We start from the raw sequence: 23,651 nt of genomic DNA on the forward strand, positions 1-23,651 counted from the left end.
ATATGTAATTGACTATTAATAGGTTTATTTTTTTGACTGTTTTTTGGGGGTTACAAAACGTCTTCTTGTTTGCCCATTGGGCAAGGTAAAGTTCTCACTGGTTTAATTCCATTTTTTTTTTCTATCACTGCTTTTCCTGACACCAGAAATGACACTTTGAGGAAAACAATCAAAACATTCACCCACGTTTCCTGCACAACTTGTCAACATTTTAACATTTCTATCCAACACTTATTTCAACCTAAACCCATCAATCTTTATTTCATGATTTCCAGTAGCTCTTCATATTTTTGATTCCTTCCTCAATTTCGTCAACAATAACTCATCAATTTTTCAGCTGTTGAAAGGAAGGTGCATCAGTGAAAGAGAACACTAGCAGTATAGCCCCAAAGGTTTATAGATGAATTTGCAAAATTGCACAAAGAAGCTGAATTTAAAACTGAGACAAACTTGTTGTTTTGTAGTTTTCTTGTCCAAAATTTCACAGTAAATTTTTGTTTCTATTTTTGAGATTTGTTTGATAGTGATTTGACTTTGGAAACCAAATGTACCTTCCTGTAATCCCACAAAGAGAAATTTACAAAATTGGTTTTGAACTCTTTAACAACAAAATTTTTCTAAAAGCTTGTAAACAATTTTCCTGTTTGAAAGTTTAAATATTAATTTACTCCAGTGTTCAGTTTTTGCACTCATCATTTGATGACATCATTTTTTTTTAAAGTGTCGTTGTGTTTCCATCTTCGTGTCGTAAACGTGGTTGATGTGTAACTTATCTACACACCTAACTGCAGATATTGACAAATCTTTACCTGGTTTTTCCCGATGTAGTCGTTGGCTGCTATAAAGAGACAGTCCGGTCCCTCCACCCTGGTCACGAGGCAATCTCTAAATGATGAGGAATTGGTAAGTAGAAGAGTGGAACCAGATATGCATACAAATTTGGTGTACATTTTACTGGCTTGTCTTGACCGGACAGTCGATTGCACTGGGACTCAAGCTATGGTGCTTCAGACCAACAGAGTGTTGGGTTCGAGTTCCGGTCTTTATACTTGTGTCCATAAGCACTTAACCATTAATGCCTCATCCTTCAGATGGGACATAAAACTGTTGGTCCCGTGTGTTGTGTACTGCACATAAAAACAAAAACCAGTTACACTTATTGCTAAGAGAAGGGGTTTGCCACAGTGTTTCTAGTAGTGGCTGCAAAATTAGTTGAAAAAGCATTTATTTTGTGTACTCTAGTCCGATGGATATGTAAACCAATGAATGAACTTCAACTTATCTTACAAGAGTCCAAAGAAACTGGTGCCCAATTTCAAGGCTCTGCTTACCACAGAGTTCTGCAATCACAGCCCATAGAATAATGTGCTTTAAATTACACCAAAAGTGTAGATTTCGGCAGAGAACTCTGCTCCCTGCTCTGCTGAACCATTCTGTATTGAGCACTCTTCGTCATTTTGTAGTTTTTATTTGTACGGCTCAAATCAACCTCTGGTGTTTTGGTGTTCAATCTCTATACTTCCTTCACCTTCTTTTAATCCAGAAAAGCCACGTGTACAAGAAGACCCTTCAGGCCCTCATCTACCCCATCTCAAGCACCACGCCCCATAACTTTGAGGTGTGGACAGCTACCACACCCACCTACTGCTACGAGTGCGAGGGTCTCTTATGGGGCATCGCCAGGCAGGGGGTACGCTGTGCCGAATGCGGCGTCAAATGCCACGAGAAGTGCAAAGACCTTCTGAATGCAGACTGCTTGCAACGTAAGTAGATTTGGGGGTGTGTAGTTGATTGTTTCATAGAGCAAGGCAGGCCTGATTCTTTATGAGGCATCTGAAAGCACGTATGCATTGGCAACAAGGGTGTTCTTTTTTTTTACTGGTCCTTGCTCTACGATGGACGAAGCCCTTATTATGTTGTTGCCAATTTAAAGTCATATGCCCTGTACCACGTTTATGAAAATAGCACTGATATGTGAGAAAGGGCCAGACTATTTGTGCTACCTGCCTCACTGTGAAAATAAAGATGGCGGCAAAACTGTTTTTAACTGAAACTGTGTTACACACCAAAGGTTCTAGCATGCAACTAAATACTAACCCATTTTTCGTGGACTCATTTGGTTATTAAACTAATACTTTACGATTCATCATGCCAGTTTTTCATATCAGTTTTAAATTTTTACATAGAATGGGCTCAACTATTTTCATATTCGAATGTTTTTAAAAGTAATATCTTATGCCATTCTTCATCCAGCACTTTTAACATCACGGGTCATTCCATTTGGGAGAAGGGGAGACATTTTATTACATATAATTTGGGGTTGAGACAAATTGACTCGAGTGTGACTTGAACCTACGACTGTTGGATGAAATGTTGGTCTCCCACTTCACCAACTGGTGGTCTCCCCAATATTTACAGCTAGATAGCTCAGTTAGTAGAGCCCTGGCACTTCAATATGGAGGTTGCAGGTTGAAGTCACGCTCTAGTCAATTTGTCTTTGCTCAACCCAAAATGATTTAACATTTTAGATAGAGAACTTTCAATGAACTTTATTTTGAAAAAAAAATTGTGATGAGTAAAACTATTATTATTCGGTTGTTTTGTCTCAATGCAGTCTTCATGACTAAGAACAGCAGTAAGTGACTTATTTAAAACTTTTTCTCTCTCTCTCTCTGCTGATTTCTTGTTTATTATCGCTTGATGTTTTTCTGGATGATTGGGCATCTGTGTTCTTGCATGAACGCTTTACATATTGTCAGTGTATCTGTATGATTTGCTCAAGTTGTATTTCACAAAGGTATATAGACACAATACCAATGACTGCAGTCTATTGTGGATAGTCTGCACTGTTCTCACGGCTTTGTGTATTGTGCAGTCACGTTCTTTCAAGAACAAGGCAGCTGTTTGTCCCTCGGTTTGTCTGACTGTCTGTCTGTTTGTTTGTAAAGTAGTCTCCTTTTAACTCTCATGTGCCACACATGGTATTTACGCAAAACGCATAATTGTGCATTAAAAAAAAAATGTCAATGCCTGTACAGATGGCCGACTTTAGACTTTTGGACGCCTGGTTGGAATTATCTAAACTGACTCGTTCTTTTTATTCATCTGTGTCTGTTTTATCATTTCTGTCTTTTTTTTTCTCCTTTTTGTATCAGGTCTCTTGCAAATATCCAGATGTTTAAATACAATTATCAAAATTGAACACAATATTTGTTACATACTAATAATAAAATTGAATTAATATTTGAATTAGAATTAGAATTTATTTTGTCCACATTATTTTTTTATAAATATAAAGAAATTTAGTTTCCATTGGCACATACAAATAAAACAATTATTAGTTAAACACAATGATTACAACAGAAATTATGTCAAAGTGATCAAGTTCAAAGAAGGGGTTACAGATGGTGGAAAAAAGGCCATCTATGTCAAATTATGATTTATTGATGCATTTGCATTTAATTGCATTGGTTCTGTAATGAGGGAACTGCTTTGTTGCTTCGTTTCATTCTTCATCTAGGATTATGTGATAATTGTTATATATTTTTTGTTTTTGTTTTTGTTTGTTCCCACATTACTCTGTGCATTTTTATTCAACTGGTAAAGGTGGTTATATTGCTTTATATTCTTGGAATGCAGTTCTGTTAGAAATGTATTGGGTTTTTTTATATTCTCTGCTCCCCGTCAGTTTGTTTGTTTGTTTGTTTTTGTGTGTCTGTTTGTTTGTTTTTTATTTGTTTGTTTGTTTGTTTTTGTTTGTTTGTTTGCTTGTTTTTTTTTTTTGTTTTTTTTTACTTTTCTGTTTTCGGGTGTGTCTTTGTTCTTTGGGCGATCATGCTTTTCTTTTTGTTCACACTTGTTTTTATTATGTATACGATTTTGTTTAGAAAAATGGAGTTATATCCACTCAGTGTTCGTTCTTCCAAATTCTCAAAATTTATGATTTTTCTCTTTGATTACTTATTTCTGTGGTGAATGAATACAAATCCTTTTGAAATATCGCCAATGTTGACATTTATTCTTTCAGCTGTATGCATTAACTATTATTTAGCAATGCAAACCCTAATGGTCGACTAGACACGTTGGCATTCAAATGCATACTCATTTGTCCTAAGCTCAAACTGGACTGGGGCAGTGGCGCCGCAAAGGTTTTTTGTTTTATTAAAAAAACGGAGTCAGCTCAGCTGATAAGAGGCAGCAAAATATATTTAACTGTCACTTTTGGTTTGTGGCAATGAATCTCGGGTTAAAAATAACTTCTTTTTCCTTTTTTTTGTGGGTATATTAAAGCTGTTCTGTTTCTGTACTATCCCATTAGAGTCAATCTGTAAAACCATCAACCCACACCCAATTTAATTTTATAACTCAAATTATTTTCAGTAAAGTTAGTGAGGGAAAATTATAGTCCAATTATAGCAGTGCTTGATCCAATGTTATTTTACGACGCAATTTATTTTGTCCCAAGCATAAGTATGACGCTATACAAAGCAAATATGTAACTATCTTAAAAAATTCTTTGAATAAAACCAAACCACCAACTAGGAGAGGCAACTGGTATTGTACACAGTTTCATGGTGCGCCTTCGGGCATTACCCATGATGCTCTTTGGCGTGAGTATTTGTTCGTCGGACAATAGCGACACCATCTCCGAAGATGGACACTTGGCGGAGGAAGAGTTTGAAGAGGACGAATTCATCGAAATATATACTTCATCGCTGGAAAAAATTGTGTCCGATCAACCCCACGATGGTAAACATCTTTATATAACGCTGCCTTGTGTTGGTTTCTGTGCTATTTTTGGCGGTGAGGTAGCAGGGTACCAGTGGAGGAGTCCATGGGTGTTGTCATGGTGACCACAGCAGCACAGTGGTGATGGATTATCATGCTGATAGATGAAGGAGTTATGAAATCACCTCATTTTTTATTTTTGTCATTTTAGTATTATCATTATGGGTATCATGCAAGGGTTTCATTTTGAGAGGAAAGGTTGACCGCAAGCGTTGTAGAGTTTTGCCGAGTTTCATCCAAACATCATGCTTTCTAGTTTGAAATTTGTTGTTGAAGACACTGGATATATTTGGTAATTGTCAAAGACCAGTATTATCACTAGCCCTAACCCAACCTATGCACATAATAACAAACCTGTGAACATTTTCTAGTCAATTGATCATCGCAGTTGAATAGAGAAAGGAAAACAAAAAATACCACAAGTATTTTGCATGAAACTACTTGTTTGCCGTCAGCCCTGCCTCTAAGTTGGTTTGAAGCATCATGTTACTGTTACTTGTTAAGACTAGTTACAAGGGTACCACAGTCGACGCTAGTTTGAGAGTTGAGCCTTAAGAGCGTCCTGACACACATCATAAAGACCTAAATTAGCTATTTGTTTTTTTACTGAATATACAACATTTTTTTAATTTATTATTATTTTATAATTAGAAAAAGCTACAAACCATTTACATAAAAAAAACACCGGAAAAAACAAAAACAAAAAAAACAACAACAGTTTATCAACACAATTCTTGTTGAACATTTTCTCCTATAGTAAGTATTCACATCTTTTAATGACTCTGTCCACCCTGCATTTAGAAATACTAAAATATCCACCTATAAAAGTAACTGTTTTTAAATGGCATGGCCATTTTCACTGCCAGCCAAAGTTGAAGCGAACACCTCTGTTTTTCTAGCTGAAAAAGGGTTATTAGCTTATTTCACTATTTATACTAAAGTGTATTACTTTTTATCATGCTTTTAATGATCTAAAAACTAATATTGAGGATTTTTGTTTGTTTACCAGTTGACATGATATCGCCAGAATATATACTTTTGGTCATCAAAAAATTATGAAAACTCTCTTATCAAATTAACCTGTGGTCACTTTGTAAACAGTTTAAAACAAGGAACTATTATCATCAGTTGACGGTTTGTTGCTTGGGGGTAATTATAGGGTGACTGGGGACTTTTTCAAAAAATTTGTCTTCAGCTTTGACTTGGCCTTCAACTTGTGCTCGATCTTATTTTAAAACCATGGGCTTTCAGCTAGGGGTGCGATTCCAATTTAGTGCTCACTTGTGAACAATCAGGTCTTTGTACCCGACATTAATGTAAATCTAACTCGCAAATTGCACATTTTCCTGAATTTTTTTTGGGGGTCTAAAATACTAGCTGTGAAAGAAAATGCTGAAAAGAAAGGAAAGAAAACATTAAAAGATTGATTTTTAAGGCCCCCAAAAATAAAATAAATCCGCATTTTCTGGAATTTTTTGCCGTTAGTTTTTTGAATGCCCCAAAATAAAAAAACGAAAATATGAATTGTCTTGAATTTTTCGCCATTACTGATATTAATATTTCATTTTCTTGATTGTGTAAAGAATGCAACCTCGAGGACAGGGTTGATCTTGTTTTCTCAGAACAGAAATCACTGAAGTCAAAAGCTGAAGTCAAGACTTTCAAGAAGCCCCCCGCACGCATGCAGGTGTTGGGTTCTTTTCTTCCTGTTTATCCTAAATCGCTAATTGGGAACAACATTTAGGAAAACATTGTGCTTGAGGAAACCAAGCAGAAAGAAACAGTTTTTCTCTTTCAAAATATCATTATGTATAAAAACAAAATTTTAATTGGGCTGTTTTTCTGAAATGCTTAAACTTGCCATCACCCACTCGTTATGTTTAATGGTAGATATTTTATTTCTGGCCCGGAAGTGGATTTTTGGGGTCCTTTTTAAAAAATAACTTGAAGAATATTAGTGATTTTGATGTGGTTTATTTGTAGATTGTGGGGAGGGGGTTTGGGGATTTTAAGGTTGTGAATAGCCCATATATGCACATCTTAAAAATACAAAGCAATATATCTTTGGAAAAATAGTTGGAAAAAAAAAAAAAAAAAAACAACCGAAAAACATTAACCATGTTGCTAATATGTAAACCGTGCTGGTAGTTTCAACGTAACAATGCCAGGTTGCGTAGCTTTGTTTTACAAAATCTGCACCGGATTGCTTCAGAATCAGCGCGCCATTTTGTTTGGACTTGGATTTCATCAAGATTCTTTTTGCGCGTTGATCATTTCTGGTCATACACATTGGGACATGCATATGGGCTATTTTGTACTCTTGTCAATCTAATGAATATGCATATCTAATGAATATGCATGTTATATGCCTGGTAATTGAAACTGGTCATTGCATTGTGTTAAATGAGTTATCTACAACAAGCCTGATGAATATGCATGGTGATTGGAGAATGTCGTTGCAATATGTGAGATCCATAACTAGCCTGATGAATATGCATATATGCATGAAGATAGGAACTGGCCTATGCATTGTGTGAGATGAGTAGTTATTCAAAACAAGCCTGATGAATACATGTATGCATGTAGTCTGCAAACTAACTTCAGATGGGTTCTTTTTGCTTGCATAGCTAAAGGGGAGGGCCCTGATTTCAAAGTTAACTAACTGAATATTCATGTTACATTTGCATGAACTGCTGAGAGATGGACAAATTTGAATAAAGGGTCAAGGGTCAGCAGGGCCTGACTGGTATCCTGTATGCCGGTATCAGATTTCAAATGGTTAATTAAAGTATAGACCTCTGAAGATGTCACCAGCAACCAGACTATAAACTCTAGACTACTATCTATTCTTCAATGAGAAGCATTGCTCATCTTAAAACATTATAAGACTATTAATATTGATGCCCCCATGTGGACTCTTAATCACAGATATTGTGGATTTGAATATTCAAGTAAGTTTTAAACTCATGTTTTCTTCAAAGTGAAGAGAGTTTTGTTTCAAAGGAACTTTCCCTGCTTTTTGAGATCCATGTTGGCTCTGTTACTTGTAGACTAATGGACAATTATGTTTGTCACCTTTTCGCCACTCATAAGTTTTTACAGCCTTGATGCTTGATGGGTAAACACCTAGAAAGCTACTGCTTGTCCAAAGTGTGGTATATGAGGGGTGCTCTTGTTGTTCGGTCGTGAAGGTGCAGTATTTTACAAGGTGCGAGTAAAAACATCCTCATCATCTTAAAGCTGTTGATGGATGGTGGTGGGACGCATGTCTCTCTTCGCCTGAAGGGCCACTGCCTGAAAGACCTTGACTGATGGTGCTGTCACTGCTTCCAAGGGGAGCCTGTTCCAGGTTGGAATGGTGCGGATGAAGAAGGAAAGTTTGAATGAGTCTCGTGATGCCTGGATTGGTAGATAATGAAGTTGGTGTCGAGTTCTGCCTATGGCTGGGTGGAGTTGAACAGAAGGCGGGAAACTAGTATTGACGATGTTATGGTATTTCAGACTATTTGTCTGAGCTCATAAAGCCCAGTTCATACTTCCTTCGGATGTGTATGCGTTTTTTACGTCACAAATTCGCAACGAATCATTCGCATCAGTTGACTTGTGCTGAACTCCTGCGAAAAACATTTATGTTTATTCTTCATTTTCAATTGTATAATTTTTTCTTTTTGTGTAGGCGCCTTGATTGGTTTTCTGGAGAAGTGCGCATTATAAGTTCATATTAATGTTTTTATTATTATTATAGAGTCCTTCATCATGGTGCTGCCTTTTCGGTATTTACCTATTCAAATCAATGTACCCCAAACCGAGGCTGGAAGGAGAAATAGTCTGGTGCCGTTTGGGTACAATGAATATTAGCATTGATAACTGTTATTGGATATAAGGAACATGATCAAGGCAGCATGATAATTGATTATTATAGTTTATTTTTCATATATTTTATAGTTCATGAACCTTCTTAAAAATGTTCAAGAAGGGCAATTTTTTAAATTTTATAATAGTAGCAGGTATTTATGTAGCACCTGTACTTTCATAATATTTGTTTAACCTTATATAGCTGTCTCATTTGTCACTGGTTTCCACATGTGTCATACCAACATTTGTGCATGCTTTTTATTGATACAATCACCATATTCACCACGTTTTCCCGTTCCAACAAGCAGGTTTTATAAAATAATCATTTATCTCCCATTTGACATAAATCTCATTGGTTGTATGTACAGTCCTCTTGCACTGATGTCCTAAATTGTTACAGTTTGCCATTTTGTGAGTCAAATTGCATGTTATTAGAGTGGGTCTCACCATGTGCGTGCCGCCTAAAGCACACACACAACAGTTCACAGGGTTCAGATACACAAAATGGCAACCAAGGATTATCCAGGGTGCTGACGTCGGTGCCCAATTTCATGCCACTGTTTATTGCACCATGTAAAGTGCCTGGTTCTACGTATGGGCCCAAAACACAGAATTATGCGGTAAGCTTTGTCATGAAATTGGACCCGGTAAAATAACAAAGTTTGAACATTCCAAACATTTAGTGTTTTACAATTGTACTCTTGTGGTTTTGGAGGTTATCGTTGGTATGGAGTTTTGGACCATTGGAAACATTACCATAATTAGGGGAGATACAAGATTAAAAAACTACCCAAGTAAAGTTGTGCAGTGCTTCAAAGTTTTCACTCAATGACAAATTCTTCGCCCCTGAAACTTCTTCACCTTTTGACACTTCATATCTTTAGAAGACATCAAAACTTCATAGCATATAATCAATGTTAAGGGTGCTATTTTTGGCAAACAGAGCCAACTTAAAAATTCTTTACATTTTGAGTCTATTATAACTGACACTGTTCCCTTAATACATATTGTTGTAAAAACATCACATATTAGGGCTATTCCACTAATGCTTCAAGGGGGGGGGGGGGGCGAGGAGGGTGAGAAGAAATGAAGTCTTCTGATCCACTCAAGACCAAATGCAAATCAATGTTGTACCTTCTCTCTTTAAATGAACATTTTGAGGTTTTCGGTTCACTCATTCATCACCATTACACATCCATCCATGGCCATATTGGAATATTTTTTCCTCCTCACATTCAACAGGGCCCAATCCATAAAACCTGTAAGCACAAAAATTTGCTAAACATGAAATTTCTTCCTCGATAAAAGCACGATTACCAACCAAATTTCCATGTGATTTTCAGGATTTATTAAACGGCATTTGAGTACCAGTATCAAGTAATATGCAACAAATGAAAATTTGGTTGGTAATCCTGTTTTATCAAGGAAGAAATTTCATGCTAAGCAAATTTTTGTGCTTTCAGGCTTTATGAAATTGGGCCCAGATCAACCCTGTGCATGGATTTTGTGTTTCTAAATAATTGTTACTGATTGTAGTATTTCTTGCCGGCGTGGCGTTGTTTTTGATTCGTAGGAGCGGCTGAGAAGAGTTCCAAACATGGCGCTGAAGACAAGACGCAGAACATCATCATGGCCATGAGAGATCGGATGAAGATAAGGGAACGCAACAAACCGGAGATCTTTGATCTGATTCAGTAAGGAACCCAATCTCTTAATAAAATGTGTTATCCAGGGGAAAAAACAAAACGTCCTTATCAATCAAATGTGTGCACAGCAAACACACAATGGGCAATGGACCCTTCCCATGAAATATGCTAATTACATTCACGCATGCGTACAGACCCTGTTGGTTGGCAAACACCATAGAATTGTGCACTAAGCAGACACGCAGTCGTGTCTGCGTCAGACACTCATTAGCCGTGTACAAAACAGCGCGATGTTCCCTCATTTTGCCAACCAAAACGTTAGTGTGCACGCGCTATGTGCAATTTACATATTTCACGGGAAGGATCTATTCCACGGTTGCTCACTTTGCATTTTTGATTAGGTTTGAGACTTCTTTACCTTACTGAAAGCGTTTAACCCCATTGAAGTTAGGGTAGACCTAGACCTACTTCAGCACCAAAGATGACATCCAGAAAAATGTGTCATTTATAATTTGCAAGACACAGAAAATTGGTTTCTCGCATTACATTTTCTGACATTTACAAGCTGTGATTTACCCATTTTGTGTGTCTTGTAAATGCACACCATCTGTGATTGGTTCAAAGTTTCACCTAATTAAGTGCACACCACCACCATTCAAACAATGGTGGTGTGCACTTAATTAGGTGAAACTTTGAACCAATCACAAATGGTGTGCATTTTACCTAGGTCAAACTTTGTACTAATCACAGTTCTTTGTTTAGCATCAGTTGTACAGTCAACTAACCTCTCTTAATTTTAGTGGTTTGAATTCATACTGTTATAGCAAATCATCTTTGTGCTTTTGATTTTGGTGTTGGGGCATAGTCAGTGCACAAGTTTTAGACAACACCTGCAGTGTTTTTAACAAAAGATTCAAGCTATGGGGCAAAATGAAGGATTTAGATTGTGCAAAACAGACAACACTTATTCAAGGTATAATGCAGGATTGATAGAGGTGACAAAATAGTTGCAGTGTTAATTTTTTTGGTGTGCGACCATACGAGAAAAAATAAACCTGTGAAAATTTGGGCTGTCTCCGTTGTGTAAGTCATGAGAAAAAAGTGAAAAACATGAACATTGTTTAGCCTTGAAACAAATTGTCCTTTATTTTGGTTGTAACAAACAAACTAAGTGTTCCTGCCTGTCTGGTTTTAGGTTTTCAGACACATTTTGCTTGAGTATGACTTCATTTCAGAAAGCTGTCAGACAAAACTTAAACAACAATGTTTTTCATCCTTAAAAATCCTGTATGCCTTTAAAAGAAAACTAGCTTGATTTTTACTTTTTATGTAATTACTGTTAAGTCTTGCCTATTGTTGTTGAATTTTCCCCAAGATGGAAGGTTGAATGTGTACATAATGTGCGCTAACTTCAGTTTAAGATAAACTACCTTTTAATGAAATGTGATCCCGAAGGATTTATGCATGAAAATTGTGAAATAGCCCTTTTAAAAAAAAATTTAAATGCAAGTTTGCCCCAAACAAAGGCCTTACTCTAGGTAAGGGACTACAATCATTTTTTTTCTTCTTTTTTTTATTAAAAGTGAAAATAACTCAGGAGAGCTGGTGGCAGCAATTGATATTCCTCTTAAAACTCCTAAAAATTCTAAACATTATTTTTGGTTTTGTTTCAACTTTGAAGGGGGGTTTTTAACATTCCGAAGCAGCAGCACGCCGGCCACATGAAGGCGGTTAAACAAAGCGTCCTGGACGGAACCTCAAAGTGGTCGGCCAAGCTGGCCATCACTGTCGTCAGCGCCCAGGGCCTGATCGCCAAGGACAAGACGGGGACCAGTGATCCCTACGTCACTGTTCAGGTCGGCAAGGTCAAAAAGAGAACGCGAACCGTCCAGCAGAACCTGAATCCCGAGTGGAACGAGAAGTTCTTCTTTGAGTGTCACAACTCATCGGACCGGATCAAAGTCCGAGTGTGGTAAGAGATTTGTTTCTATCAAGTTAACTTTTTATTTGAATGTTATCTTTTGACAATTCTCTTCCTTCCTTCCTTTTTTTTCTTTTTTTCTTAACCTTTTTTAGTTGATTTTTTCGCCATATTTGTTTCTCCAAATACTTGGTCTTACTGTAGTTCCTGGCGACAAAAACCTGATAAAGATTAGTTTAATCATACAAACAGTTTAAATTCACTTAATGGAATATAAAATCATTAATGAAACTATTAACGAAAAGTACTTCAAAGACAATGGACACTATTGGTAATTGTCAAAGACCAGTCTTCTTACATGGTGTATCTCAACATATGCATGAAATAACAAACCTGTGAAATTTGAGCTTGATTGGTCGTCGGAGTTGCAAGATAACTATGAAAGAAAAAAACACCCTTGTCACACGAAGTTGTGTGCTTTCTGATGCTTGATTTCGAGACCTCAAATTCTAAACTTGAGGTCTCGAAATCAAATTCGTGGAAAATTACTTCTTTCTCGAAAACTACGTCACTTCAGAGGGAGCCGTTTCTCACAATGTTTTATACTGTCAACCTCTCGCCATTACTCGTTACCAAGTGAGGTTTTATGCTGATAATTATTTTGAGTAATTACCAATAGTGTCCAGTCCACTGCCTTTAAAAGGATTTGACATAACTGTTTTGTCTATTGTGGTCTATTATGGTTTCAACTGGTATATTCGGATATATTCTGGTTTCAAGAACCACTTTAAGAGAAGGGATATGGAGATAAACAGCACAAAAAACAAACAATTTTGAACCCTTTTTGTTATAAAACAAGACTCTGTTTTGTTAGACAAGATAAAAACTGAGATGTTTTTTTCCTGATGTCCAACTTTGAAGGGACGAAGACGATGACCTCAAGTCCAAGCTGATGCAGAAGTTGACACGAGAGTCTGATGACTTCCTTGGACAAACAATCATTGAGGTCCGCACTCTTAGCGGAGAGATGGACGTATGGTATAACCTTGGTGAGTAGTCTGGGTTTCCCACTCGTATCCTTCTGCCTTCCTCACGGGCTTGTTTCCCTTTTGTGACTTCACTTCCAAAATTCAGGAAACAACAACATCTTGCATCGAGGGGAGACACGATATATGTGCTCGAATTTAAAAAAACTATTGTTAGAGCACTATCTATGTTTAAGGTCCAAGTACACTTGGTAGTAGTTAATGAACAGGGACAGTTCTTTGCAGAACTGAGAAGTTGCCCGAGTTGGCGATAGCAGAATAAACATCAACCCAGCCAGTAGATACACACATGGGCCCAATTTCATAGAGCTGCTTAAGCACAAAAAGTGGCTAAGCACAACAAAATTCTGCTTACCAGAACAGGGTTACCGTCCCAAAAAATCATGTTGCATTTACCAAAATTGTGACTGGTATCATGCTCTCTCCTGCTAAGCAGAAATTTGTTGAGCAACATTTTCTGCTTAAGCAGCTCTATGAAATTGGGCCAAGCCGTCGATTTCACAAAACTCTTCCTTACTTAAGACTAATCTTAGGACTTAGGACGAAACCCAACCCTGCACTGTACATGCATGTAGACCTTAAGATTAACCCCAAGTTAGGACGAGTTACTCGTCCTTACTTGAGATAAGATGAGTCCTAACTCTTTGTGAAATCGACGACTGGTGTTACTGCAAACCAAACATACATTTATACCTCACCATGATAGACAGTTTATTGTGTGATTTTTTGTTGTCCCCCGACAGAGAAAAGAACGGATAAGTCAGCAGTGTCTGGTGCCATTCGGTTGCACATAAGTGTAGAGATCAAAGGAGAAGAGAAGTCTGTTGCCCCTTACCACGTACAGTATACATGTCTACATGAGGTGAGTTGAAAATAAAATCCTACGGGGGTGCCTTAAAAAAAAAACATGTTTTGTGTCCCTGCCTGCTACCTTTTTAGGGGTAGCCTCCTCCTTTTTTCCCCCTTTTTATATTAAGAGAAAAAAAAGGTAAATTTTTAAGTTTTCAGAAGTTTTTAAAAAAAGATGTTTCGGCTGGCCGTAAAATAAAAAGGCCCCTTTTTTTGGCCTACAGTAAATTCAGGGCTAATCTTTTCAGAGTTTTTTTGTAGCACGTATTTTTATTCCCAAAAAATCTACTCCATGGCAGATGAGAAGTCTCCTGAGTTCTCAAAAAATCTACTTAGTGACAATAGAGTAAATGCATGGCGCTAGAGATGGTGATTGAAATTTTGTAGCCCCATCAGTGTCCTTCACAATTGATGTCATGTTCATAAAGCACCTTTCTCATTCATTGTTATTCCAGTTAAAAACACAATTTTTTTTTTTTTTTGGTTTTCAACCTGGACCTGGCGCCTTTGAATGTTTTAAAATAGATAGTGCGCCTTACAAATGCTGTGTTTTATTATTATTATTATTATGTGCTGGCCTGAAGGTGATTGTTTACGTCATTTCCGCATTTTAAACCACAACTTCAAGATGCTGTAGTTTTAAAAGAAATGAATAAAACAATTTTTTTGTCTCAGTGAGACGAAAATTATGTGAGAATTTATAACAGATTTGAGCCACTCTCCTGGAAACATTGCTGTTTGATTTTAACTTTTTTTTCTCAAAACCTTGATGACTAAATGAAGCTGAAATGTCTACAGGTAAATTTTATTACAACACCTTAATTCACTTCTTAATATACATCTTATTCACATTGAGTAGGGATACAGGTCATGGCCAGAAAACTTGATCTACAAAAGGTATCAAAACCCTTTAAAAGAAATCCATCACCAAAAGACCGCTTTTCGCTTCCTTCCTCTATGTTAACCCTTCCTTTCCTTCCGACAGAATTTGTTCCATTGTTTGAGCGAACGAGAGGCAGGCCAAGTGAAGCTTCCAGCGGCCCGAGGAGATGACGCCTGGAAGATCTACTTTGAAGAAACCCCTCAGGAAATTGTTGACGAGTTTGCCATGAGATACGGCATTGAGTCAATCTATCAAGCAATGACGTAAGTAAAAAATATGGAGGGGCCACGTGATCTCTTAAATTTTATTCAATATAAACGAGTCGGATAATTTTTCAACCAACATGTGTATCTTATTGTTGGACTGTTGATGCATGCCATTTGAAGACACAACGCAACTCTAGAAGCATGGCTGCTCATCGTAAGTTCTGATTACTTGGCATTCCTTTGGAGAAATTGAAACTGGTTTATTCTTTTGTGATTTGTTCGGTAACAATTACACAGAAAACTGCTGGACTGACTTTCATACTAATGGTGTGTTCCACCTTTTTCCACTTTTTGTTTGCATTTCGTCAAATTTCAACTGAATGAAGTATTTTTGAAGTCGACATATTTGTGATTTTGTTTTTTCAATAAAATGGGCAAACTTGTTGATCATAGCCCAAAATTTTGGAGATGCTTAACAGATTTCTGCAATGCAAGATGACCTTTTGTAAATCATTATATTGAAAGCTGTCTCACACAGTAAATATGACAGCCTGTTTCAGTCTGATTTGAATTTTCATCAGGTAAAGCAAAATCGGCGGCATGCAATGATTTGCTCAACAACATGATATGCTGATTTATAGTTTTCTGTTTTATGTTTTCCTATTACAGCCATTTCTCCTGTCTATCGTCTAAATACATGTGTTCTGGTGTACCTGCCGTTATGAGTACACTTCTAGCCAATATAAATGCCTTCTATGCACATACCACAGCTTCAACAGCAGTGTCCGCTAGTGACCGATTTGCTGCTTCCAACTTTGGTGTGAGTACAACAAATAATTTTGACCATTGTATTTGTTTTCTTCTTAGGAAGTGCATACCTTTTGAGAAAAAAAACTGTCAGTGTCACTTGTTGTTTTTAAATAATAGACCATGCATAATCTGCAAGCCAACATGTTCTTTATCCCTTTCCTGTTATTATCCTGTTTGCCTTTCTCCTTAATTTTGTAGAAAGTTGGATATTTTTTTTGAACATTTGCTTACTCTCTAGATTCTATCACAGGGTAAAACACTTTTTAAGGATGTTTATTGATGCAAGCTATAGCTTGCATCACACACAGCAATTGCTGTGGTACCCTGTGCTTTTTCTGTGGTGCCTTTTGCAAATTTCAAATACAAATTTACACTTTTCTCATAGGAGTGTCTCTTGCCAAATGAAAATTGCAGTGCCCCTTCTAGTTCAAAGTTCAAGGTCTGCTTTTCTGGTAGTTTACTAACGTAGATGATGTTTTGGACACTTTTTCTCATGCCGTGGATCCGTATGTGAAGTTGGGCAGTAGGAATTTGAGCACTGGTCATATGTGACATTTCATATTTTAATAAGTAATAATTTTTTTTTTTTTTGTGATGTACAGAAAGACAAGTTTGTTAAGCTGCTTGATCAACTCCACAACTCATTGAGAATTGACCTCTCCGCATACAGAGTAAGTAATTTAAGTATTTCTTTTTAAGTTGAAAACCCCAACGGGAATCCCACACAACTTTCCACATGCAAGGCTATGGTCTTAGTTGGGATTGGAACCTGGGTCCAAAGAGTTGAAGGGCATGGAAAGATGACCCAGCTCGATCTATCATTTTCATTTTTTATTATTTTTTTCTGTTCCGCTTTTTTTCTTGAGGTTAATCTGTCATGGTAAAACAGTTTAAATCACCCTGATTTTTCCAGAACTAAATTTGATAGATTCTGTGCCGCCAAACGAAACCATGAGAAGCAATAGGTTCTTGAAAAGTACATAAAACTTTGAAAAGAAACAATAGAAAAATGTTTTGAAACCATAGGAAAATGTTTTGAAAAAAAGTTTGGTGGGTTGGTCAAAATTGTCACAACCCTGCATTCTAAGCAGTTAACTCCATGAAATGTTACCCTCTGTTAATTTGCGTTATTAATTTTTTGGTTTATACCTTGATTGTTTGTTTGTATTTGCAGAATAATTTCCCCGCAAATAGCCCTGAGAAACTAGCAGATCTGAAATCTATGGTAGATCTTCTGACGAGTATAACGTTCTTCAGAATGAAAGTAAGGAAGTGCTTGTATTGTTCTGTGTACTGCTGTTCTATGTTTAGAACATATATAATTTTATTTTAAATTATTTTTTAATGAAGCCTTAATAAAATTCATAATTGTTTGGCCTCTGTAGCAAGGTCGCTTTGCATTAAGCGATTTTTGCTGAAAATATCAGTTTAAATAAAAATTAATATAATTTTCCTCTTTTTAAAGCTCTATGAGTTGTATGTCAGACCTTTATTTAAGTGTTGGCGGTACTACTCTTTTTTTTCGGAATTCAATGTTGGCATCTCTGCAAGTCCCACTCTAGTCAATTCGTCTTTGTTCAATTGAAATATGCACCCATAACTGTTAATTTCCTTGATTCAGGTTCAAGAGTTAGCGAGTCCACCGCGCGCTGCCACCGTCGTCAAAGATTGCGTCATTGCTTGCCTGAAGTCTACCTACGAATACATCTACGAGAACTGCTTCGATCTCTACCAACGGGAATTCCAACCGGACCCGTCGGAGAGGCCGAGTGAAGGGGATGCGGCCAACGGACCCAGCGCTAAGAGCTTAGACTTCTGGACTAAGCTAATCTCGCTGATCGTGTCCGTCATTGAGGAGGATAAGACAACGTATACAGCAATCTTAAATCAGTGAGTCTTGGCCTTATTGTTATTTGTTCTGTGGTAACACCATGTGTATGTGAAACTTTGCTGTGTTTATTTTGTTCTTTGGGAGTTGAGTCTTGCCTATTTATTCACTCTACTACTTCTCAAAAAAGAAATGGTTAATTAAAAAGCCGGACAGTTCTTTTCAGAACTGAGAAGTCTCCCGAACCCCCAAACATTTACAGTACTATGCGGTAATAGAATAAAGCAAAACAGTTCTCTAAGAACAAACTCTATCTGGCTGGCAAGTAGATACAGTCACATGGTGTTACCGCAAACCAAATATACATTGATACCTCACCATGCAATGCCTCAAATCCTATATAAGAACTAGCTATCTTGCTTATAAAACTACTATTTGGGCCGAAGTTAGGAAATCAGTCGAGACCATTACTTTCGCTGAGTGGATTGAGGGGGTTTCTCCTTATTAACTTCACTGCCACAGTGTGAGTTCCTATTGGTCGCAATGTTTTGACTAGCCTGGAGGATTCAAACCCATAACCTTGTGATTGCAAGTCCTGCCGTCGATTTGACAAAACTCTTCCTAACTTAGGATTAATCTTAGGACATAGGACGAGTCTCAGCCCTGCACTGTAGCATGTAAACCTTAAGATTAATCCTAAGTTAGGACGAGTTACTCTTCCTAACTTGAGATAAGATTAATCTTAGCGTTTCGTGAAATCGACGGCTGCAGTATAAACCACTTGACCGAGGGTTTGGTTTATTGCCCTAACTTAATTGGTTTTAATTTTCAGGTTTCAGGTTTATTTCCATTCTATATAATGAAGTACAATAAAAAAGAAAACCTTTAACGGAACCTTATAATAGTATGAGGAGGTCAGACAAGAAGCATAAGCTTATACAAGGTGTGCCCACTTCTGAAAAGAATTTGTATAAACATCTATTTATCATCAAGAGTTTTCAAATTAGATAAGAAATCATTACTGTATGCTATGGCGTGTTGTTGCCTAGAGGATAATAAGAAGACATGGACTCAAAGAGTGTGGATTTAAAGTGTTGGTTGGGGTTCCGGTTGTGACAATTGTCTCCTTAAGTAAGACTCTTATAACCATGATTGCTTCATCCTTCTGACAAGATCTATTATTCACACAGACAAATACTCCGGTTAAGATTAAATAATGTTTCTTGTGATTTTGAACAGATTTCCCAATGAGCTGAATGTAGGACAGTTGAGTGCCTCCACGATGTGGAGTTTATTCGCCCATCAAGACCTCAAGTACGCCTTGGAAGGTAATATTTTGACTTAGTTTTTATTTTATAAATTTGAAGGTCATGTCACATTTGAAATTTCAGAACAAGAACACAGAACATGAATCTTAAGCCTTGAGCATCTTTGGTGGATATTTGCGCTTAAGAAGTCTTCATTTATACAAGGCTTCATTTTAAAGCACCTCAGGACCCTGTTTTGGGTCGAGGCCGCTGTATAAAACAAACTTTTCTTTTGTCATTATTTCATCTGTTGTCCTTTCTTCACAGAACACAACAACGGAATATGAGTCTAACCGTTGTAAAGCCTTAAGCATCTTTGGTGGATATGTGCGCTTTTTAAGGCTTCATGACGTGCATGATTGTAAAATGTCACTATAAAGCGCCTCAGGACCCTGTTTTGGGTTGAGGGTGCTATATGAAAGCCAGTATTTATTTTTGTATTATTCCATCTGTTTCTTTACAGAACACGAACAGCAGCGGTTATGCACCAGCGCAGAATACATGAATCTACATTTCAAAGTCAAATGGATGTACAATAAGTACATAGAGATTGTACCACCTTACAAGGACTCCGTTCCTGATTATCCAGCGTATGTATTTATTTGATTACTTCTTAATAAGATAAGAAATAACCTCAGGAGTTTTGGACGAGAAGAATATACAGTTTGAGGAGTTGATACTATACTGGCTAAAGTTGATACTATTTTGGGGGGATTTTTATATTGGTAATTTTTAAATTTTTTAGTTTAAAGAGTAACTTTTTCAGATCATTTAGTTGTTTGTAGTATTTTTAATGGTTTCATTTAAGTAACAGCTGGTCTGGCCTAATGTTATTTAAGTTTGTTATGGGCTTTAATTGGGGAACATACCCAAGTTTTTGTTTTCTTATAGTGCTTTTGAGGAATGCTAATTCATATTGCGCTATATCAATACTGTTTTGTTATTATTATTATTTCTTTCTTGTAGATGGTTCGAGCCGTTCGTGATGCAGTGGCTGAGTGAGAACGAGGAGCTATCCATGGAGTTTCTCCACGGAGCTCTGGATCGAGACGAGAAGGAAGGATTCCAGAAGAGCTCGGAGCATGCAAGGTTTTCATGCTCCGTCGTCGACGTCTTCACGCAGCTCAATCAACGGTTTAATATCATCAAGAAGCTGGAATGCCCCAATCCAGAGATTGTCAATCGCTATATGACCAGATTCTCACAGGTGAGATGACCATAGTGTCCTCTAAATCCCTTCATAACCCTTTGTAGTAGTTACCATGGCACGATATTCTTTAGACTTTATTCTTATTGACGATTTGTTTACCCTTAGGAAAAAGTAACAAAAACTGTTCTTCAAAAAATCCTGAAAATCCTTAAAGTCAATAAAATGATCAAACTTTTTCTATGGCCCACATAACATTACTGGGTTACACATGCATGTTCTGTTGCCCCTTTAAAGCAATTTCCTCATTCAAAACCGAACCTTTAGTGTGTTGTATGGGTTATCAGAACCGTGGATTGTCCGAGTATAGGGGCGTCAACACAGGGTTTTGGGAATATAAGGAACTTATTTACTTACCAAGATTACCTGTGCTCTGTTTGACCTGTTATTTTCTAGACCATCAACAAAGTATTGCTTGCGTACGCTGACGTTGTACACGAGAAGTTTGCCAAGTACTGCTGCAGTGATAAGATTGTAAGTTTACTTGATCTTTCTAATATTAGTCTAATCACAGTACGCAAAAGAATTATTACATTTTCCTGTGTCCTGGTAACTCCTCGATTCTGGCTTTGTCTCACAGCCTTAGATCTCAAGGGTTTTACTCAGGATCCTGGCTGTTCCCAAAAGTGCCCTCTTCTAATACTGATCCAAACATGTGTCCCTATTTCGTCTTGAGCGTTCCCCAGTGCTTTCAGAATGGTGCCAAGTGCTCCAACCACCACGGGGTCTACTTTCACTTTCACCTGCCAAATCTTACGAAGTTGCCCGGCCATGTCTAGGTACTTTTGGATTGTATAATTATAATTGTTTTTTTTTACTGACTTGATTTTTATCCCTCAGTCCTTACAAGCCTGCATCCTGATGAACAACATCCAACAACTGAGAGTCCAGCTTGAGAAGGTCTTTGAGTCCATGGGAGGAGAGAGCCTTGACCCGATAGCAGCGGACATCTTGAAGAAACTACAGGGAAGCCTAAATGAGGTGCTCGACCAACTCAGCCTAATATTCTCCAAGAGGTAAGAGGGATCATTTTCTTAAGAAGCTGCAGTTGTTTTATAACCAATTCATACACTTGCTTAAAGGCAAAGGACACTATTGGAAATTTACTCAAAATAATTGTTATCTTAAAAACTTACTTGGTATAACAAGCATAAAACATTGTGAGAAATGGCTCCCTCTGAAGTAACATAGTTTTTTACTTCCATTATTATCTCGCAACTTTGACGACCAATTGAGTTCAAATTTTCACAGGATTGTTGTGCCACTGCCTTAAAAAAAAAAAGTTACCTTTATTTTCTTTTATCGTTATTCATATTCAATTTGGCCTTTGTCCGTGAGTTTTGAATGGTTTTAATACATCAATAACAAATAATAAAACATTGTATTTGTTGTTGTTGATCAACAGTTTGGAGCCACGGTTACAGGAGAGCATTCAGCAGCTAAGCATCCTCCTCGGTGAGGTGAAGGGTGCAGGGAACGTTGCCCTGAGCCAGCCGAGTCAGAAGGCCAGTGTCCAGGCAGAAGCTGATAACGTTCTCAGACCTCTCATGGATGTCCTTTACAGCAAGTAAGTATTCAAAGGTAGAAGTGGATGATTTGGTGGTTGGCTTGGCATAATAATAATAATATCAAAGTCTTATATAGCGCACGTATCTACCAAACAAGATACTCAAGGCGCTGAGTATAATATACAAATTTTCAGAAAGATAGTAGTTGCCGTGATGAATTCTGAGACCCTATTATTTAGCACCTTACAAGGGTTTACAAGGTGCTATGGTGCATACAGCAGCCGCAGCCAGGAACAACAGGGCGAACCCCTTCTCTTTTCAAAAGGTGCACTGGGTTCTTTTTCATGCGTTACACAACACATGAGACCAACGGCTTTACGCCCCATGCGAAGGACAAAGCAATGGTTAAGTGCCTTGCTTAAGGACACAAGTGTCACGGCTGGGGATTCGAACCCACCCTCTGCTGATCAGAAAAACCAGAGTTTGAATTCGGTGCTCTTATTAACTGCTAGGCCGCGACACTTCCTTTTAATATCGTTGTCACAATGAAGCCCTGACTATAGCCCTAGAGACAAGACATTCTAAAAGTAACTATTGTTTATTGCTTGCATTTTGAAATTAGTTTTATGATTTGTTGAATTTGTTTATCAATGATTTTCATTTTCATGTTCTCTTTTTTTTCTCTTCAGTTTGACGGAGCTGGCCCAGAACTGTGAGAAGACGGTTTTGAAACGTCTCCTTAAGGAGATGTGGAGAATCGTGGTCAGCAAGGTTGAGAAGGTAGTGGTCTTACCTCCCATGAATGATGCCTCGGTAAGTCTAAGGATAAATCAAACGCGATCTGCAATAAATTAAAATTTCTTTTTGGCAGATCGTTTCAAATACATTAGGCATGATGTTCTTCCTACTTTAGTCTGTTTTCCGGAAAAAATTGTTATTAATAGTCATGAAAAAGTCTGTTTGAACTTATACCTACGTAGGTCGACCCATATACTTGATAAAATGGTCCTACTTTTTTCCAACATGTCCAAGGACCAAATATCAATGTGCAGAATGTGCACTCAATTAGTCACTTTTAAAGGCACCCAATGAATTCAAGGCAGTGGACACTATTGGTAATTGTCAAAGACTAGCCTTCACAGTTGGTGTATCTCAACATATGCATAAAATAACAAACCTGTGAAAATTTGAGCTCAATCGGTCATCGAACTTGCGAGATAATAATGAAAGAAGAAAACGCCCTAGTCACACGAAGTTGTGTGCGTTTAGATGGTTAAATTTCAAGACCTCAAGTTCTAAATATGAGGTCTCGAAATCAAACTCGTGGAAAATCACTCCTTTCTCGAAAACTATGGCACTTCAGAGGGAGCCGTTTCTCACAATGTTTTATACCATCAACCTCTCCCCATTACTCGCTTCCAAGTAAGGTTTTATGCTAATAATTGTTTTGACAATAACCAATAGTGTCCACTGCCTTTAAAGGCTGTGCCTGAATTGCTAGCTATGGCTGATGTTGTTTAGGGTGTTGCTGAGCGAAGCCTAAGCTTCAAGGGCATGTTTTAGGGCTGAGGAAGTTGCAACTTTAAGTTTGGGAAATGTCCTAACATTACGGGAAAGCTCCTCCAGTGAAAGAGGCCAGAATAAAAACATCATTTTCCTCTGTCAACTCACACCTGTTATCTCCATGTAATTCCCTTTCAAATAGTGCAAACTTCACCAAACACAAAATATACACTATAATCTCAACTGCTACATAAACAGTTGTTAGGGAACTTTTGATCTGAAAACCCTGACAGT

The 23,651-nt window shown here is 37.4% G+C and overlaps 1 protein-coding gene across 9 annotated transcripts in view; it reads left to right on the top strand.

Moving 5' to 3' along the window:
• The window catches only part of LOC139942104 (protein unc-13 homolog B-like), a 170,900-nt gene that overhangs the window by 133,747 nt on the left and 13,502 nt on the right, over positions 1 to 23,651 (top strand). For 5 of the 9 annotated variants that reach the window (XM_071938796.1, XM_071938800.1, XM_071938798.1 and 2 more), the window contains 20 exons: positions 829 to 903; positions 1,544 to 1,763; positions 2,615 to 2,635; positions 4,543 to 4,749; positions 10,217 to 10,337; positions 11,971 to 12,261; positions 13,132 to 13,259; positions 14,000 to 14,118; positions 15,091 to 15,251; positions 15,864 to 16,014; positions 16,607 to 16,675; positions 17,179 to 17,268; positions 17,626 to 17,894; positions 19,072 to 19,160; positions 19,603 to 19,729; positions 20,106 to 20,346; positions 20,743 to 20,820; positions 21,187 to 21,362; positions 21,752 to 21,913; positions 22,544 to 22,667. In XM_071938796.1, the coding sequence (XP_071794897.1) occupies positions 829 to 903; positions 1,544 to 1,763; positions 2,615 to 2,635; positions 4,543 to 4,749; positions 10,217 to 10,337; positions 11,971 to 12,261; positions 13,132 to 13,259; positions 14,000 to 14,118; positions 15,091 to 15,251; positions 15,864 to 16,014; positions 16,607 to 16,675; positions 17,179 to 17,268; positions 17,626 to 17,894; positions 19,072 to 19,160; positions 19,603 to 19,729; positions 20,106 to 20,346; positions 20,743 to 20,820; positions 21,187 to 21,362; positions 21,752 to 21,913; positions 22,544 to 22,667 (2,919 nt within the window). The remainder of the gene's footprint in view (positions 1 to 828; positions 904 to 1,543; positions 1,764 to 2,614; positions 2,636 to 4,542; positions 4,750 to 10,216; positions 10,338 to 11,970; positions 12,262 to 13,131; positions 13,260 to 13,999; positions 14,119 to 15,090; positions 15,252 to 15,863; positions 16,015 to 16,606; positions 16,676 to 17,178; positions 17,269 to 17,625; positions 17,895 to 19,071; positions 19,161 to 19,602; positions 19,730 to 20,105; positions 20,347 to 20,742; positions 20,821 to 21,186; positions 21,363 to 21,751; positions 21,914 to 22,543; positions 22,668 to 23,651) is intronic. The other 4 variants (XM_071938801.1, XM_071938804.1, XM_071938802.1 and 1 more) reach the window with 2 other exon arrangements.

This window comes from Asterias amurensis, chromosome 9, assembly GCF_032118995.1.
Source record: "Asterias amurensis chromosome 9, ASM3211899v1".
Lineage (NCBI taxonomy): Eukaryota > Metazoa > Echinodermata > Asteroidea > Forcipulatida > Asteriidae > Asterias > Asterias amurensis.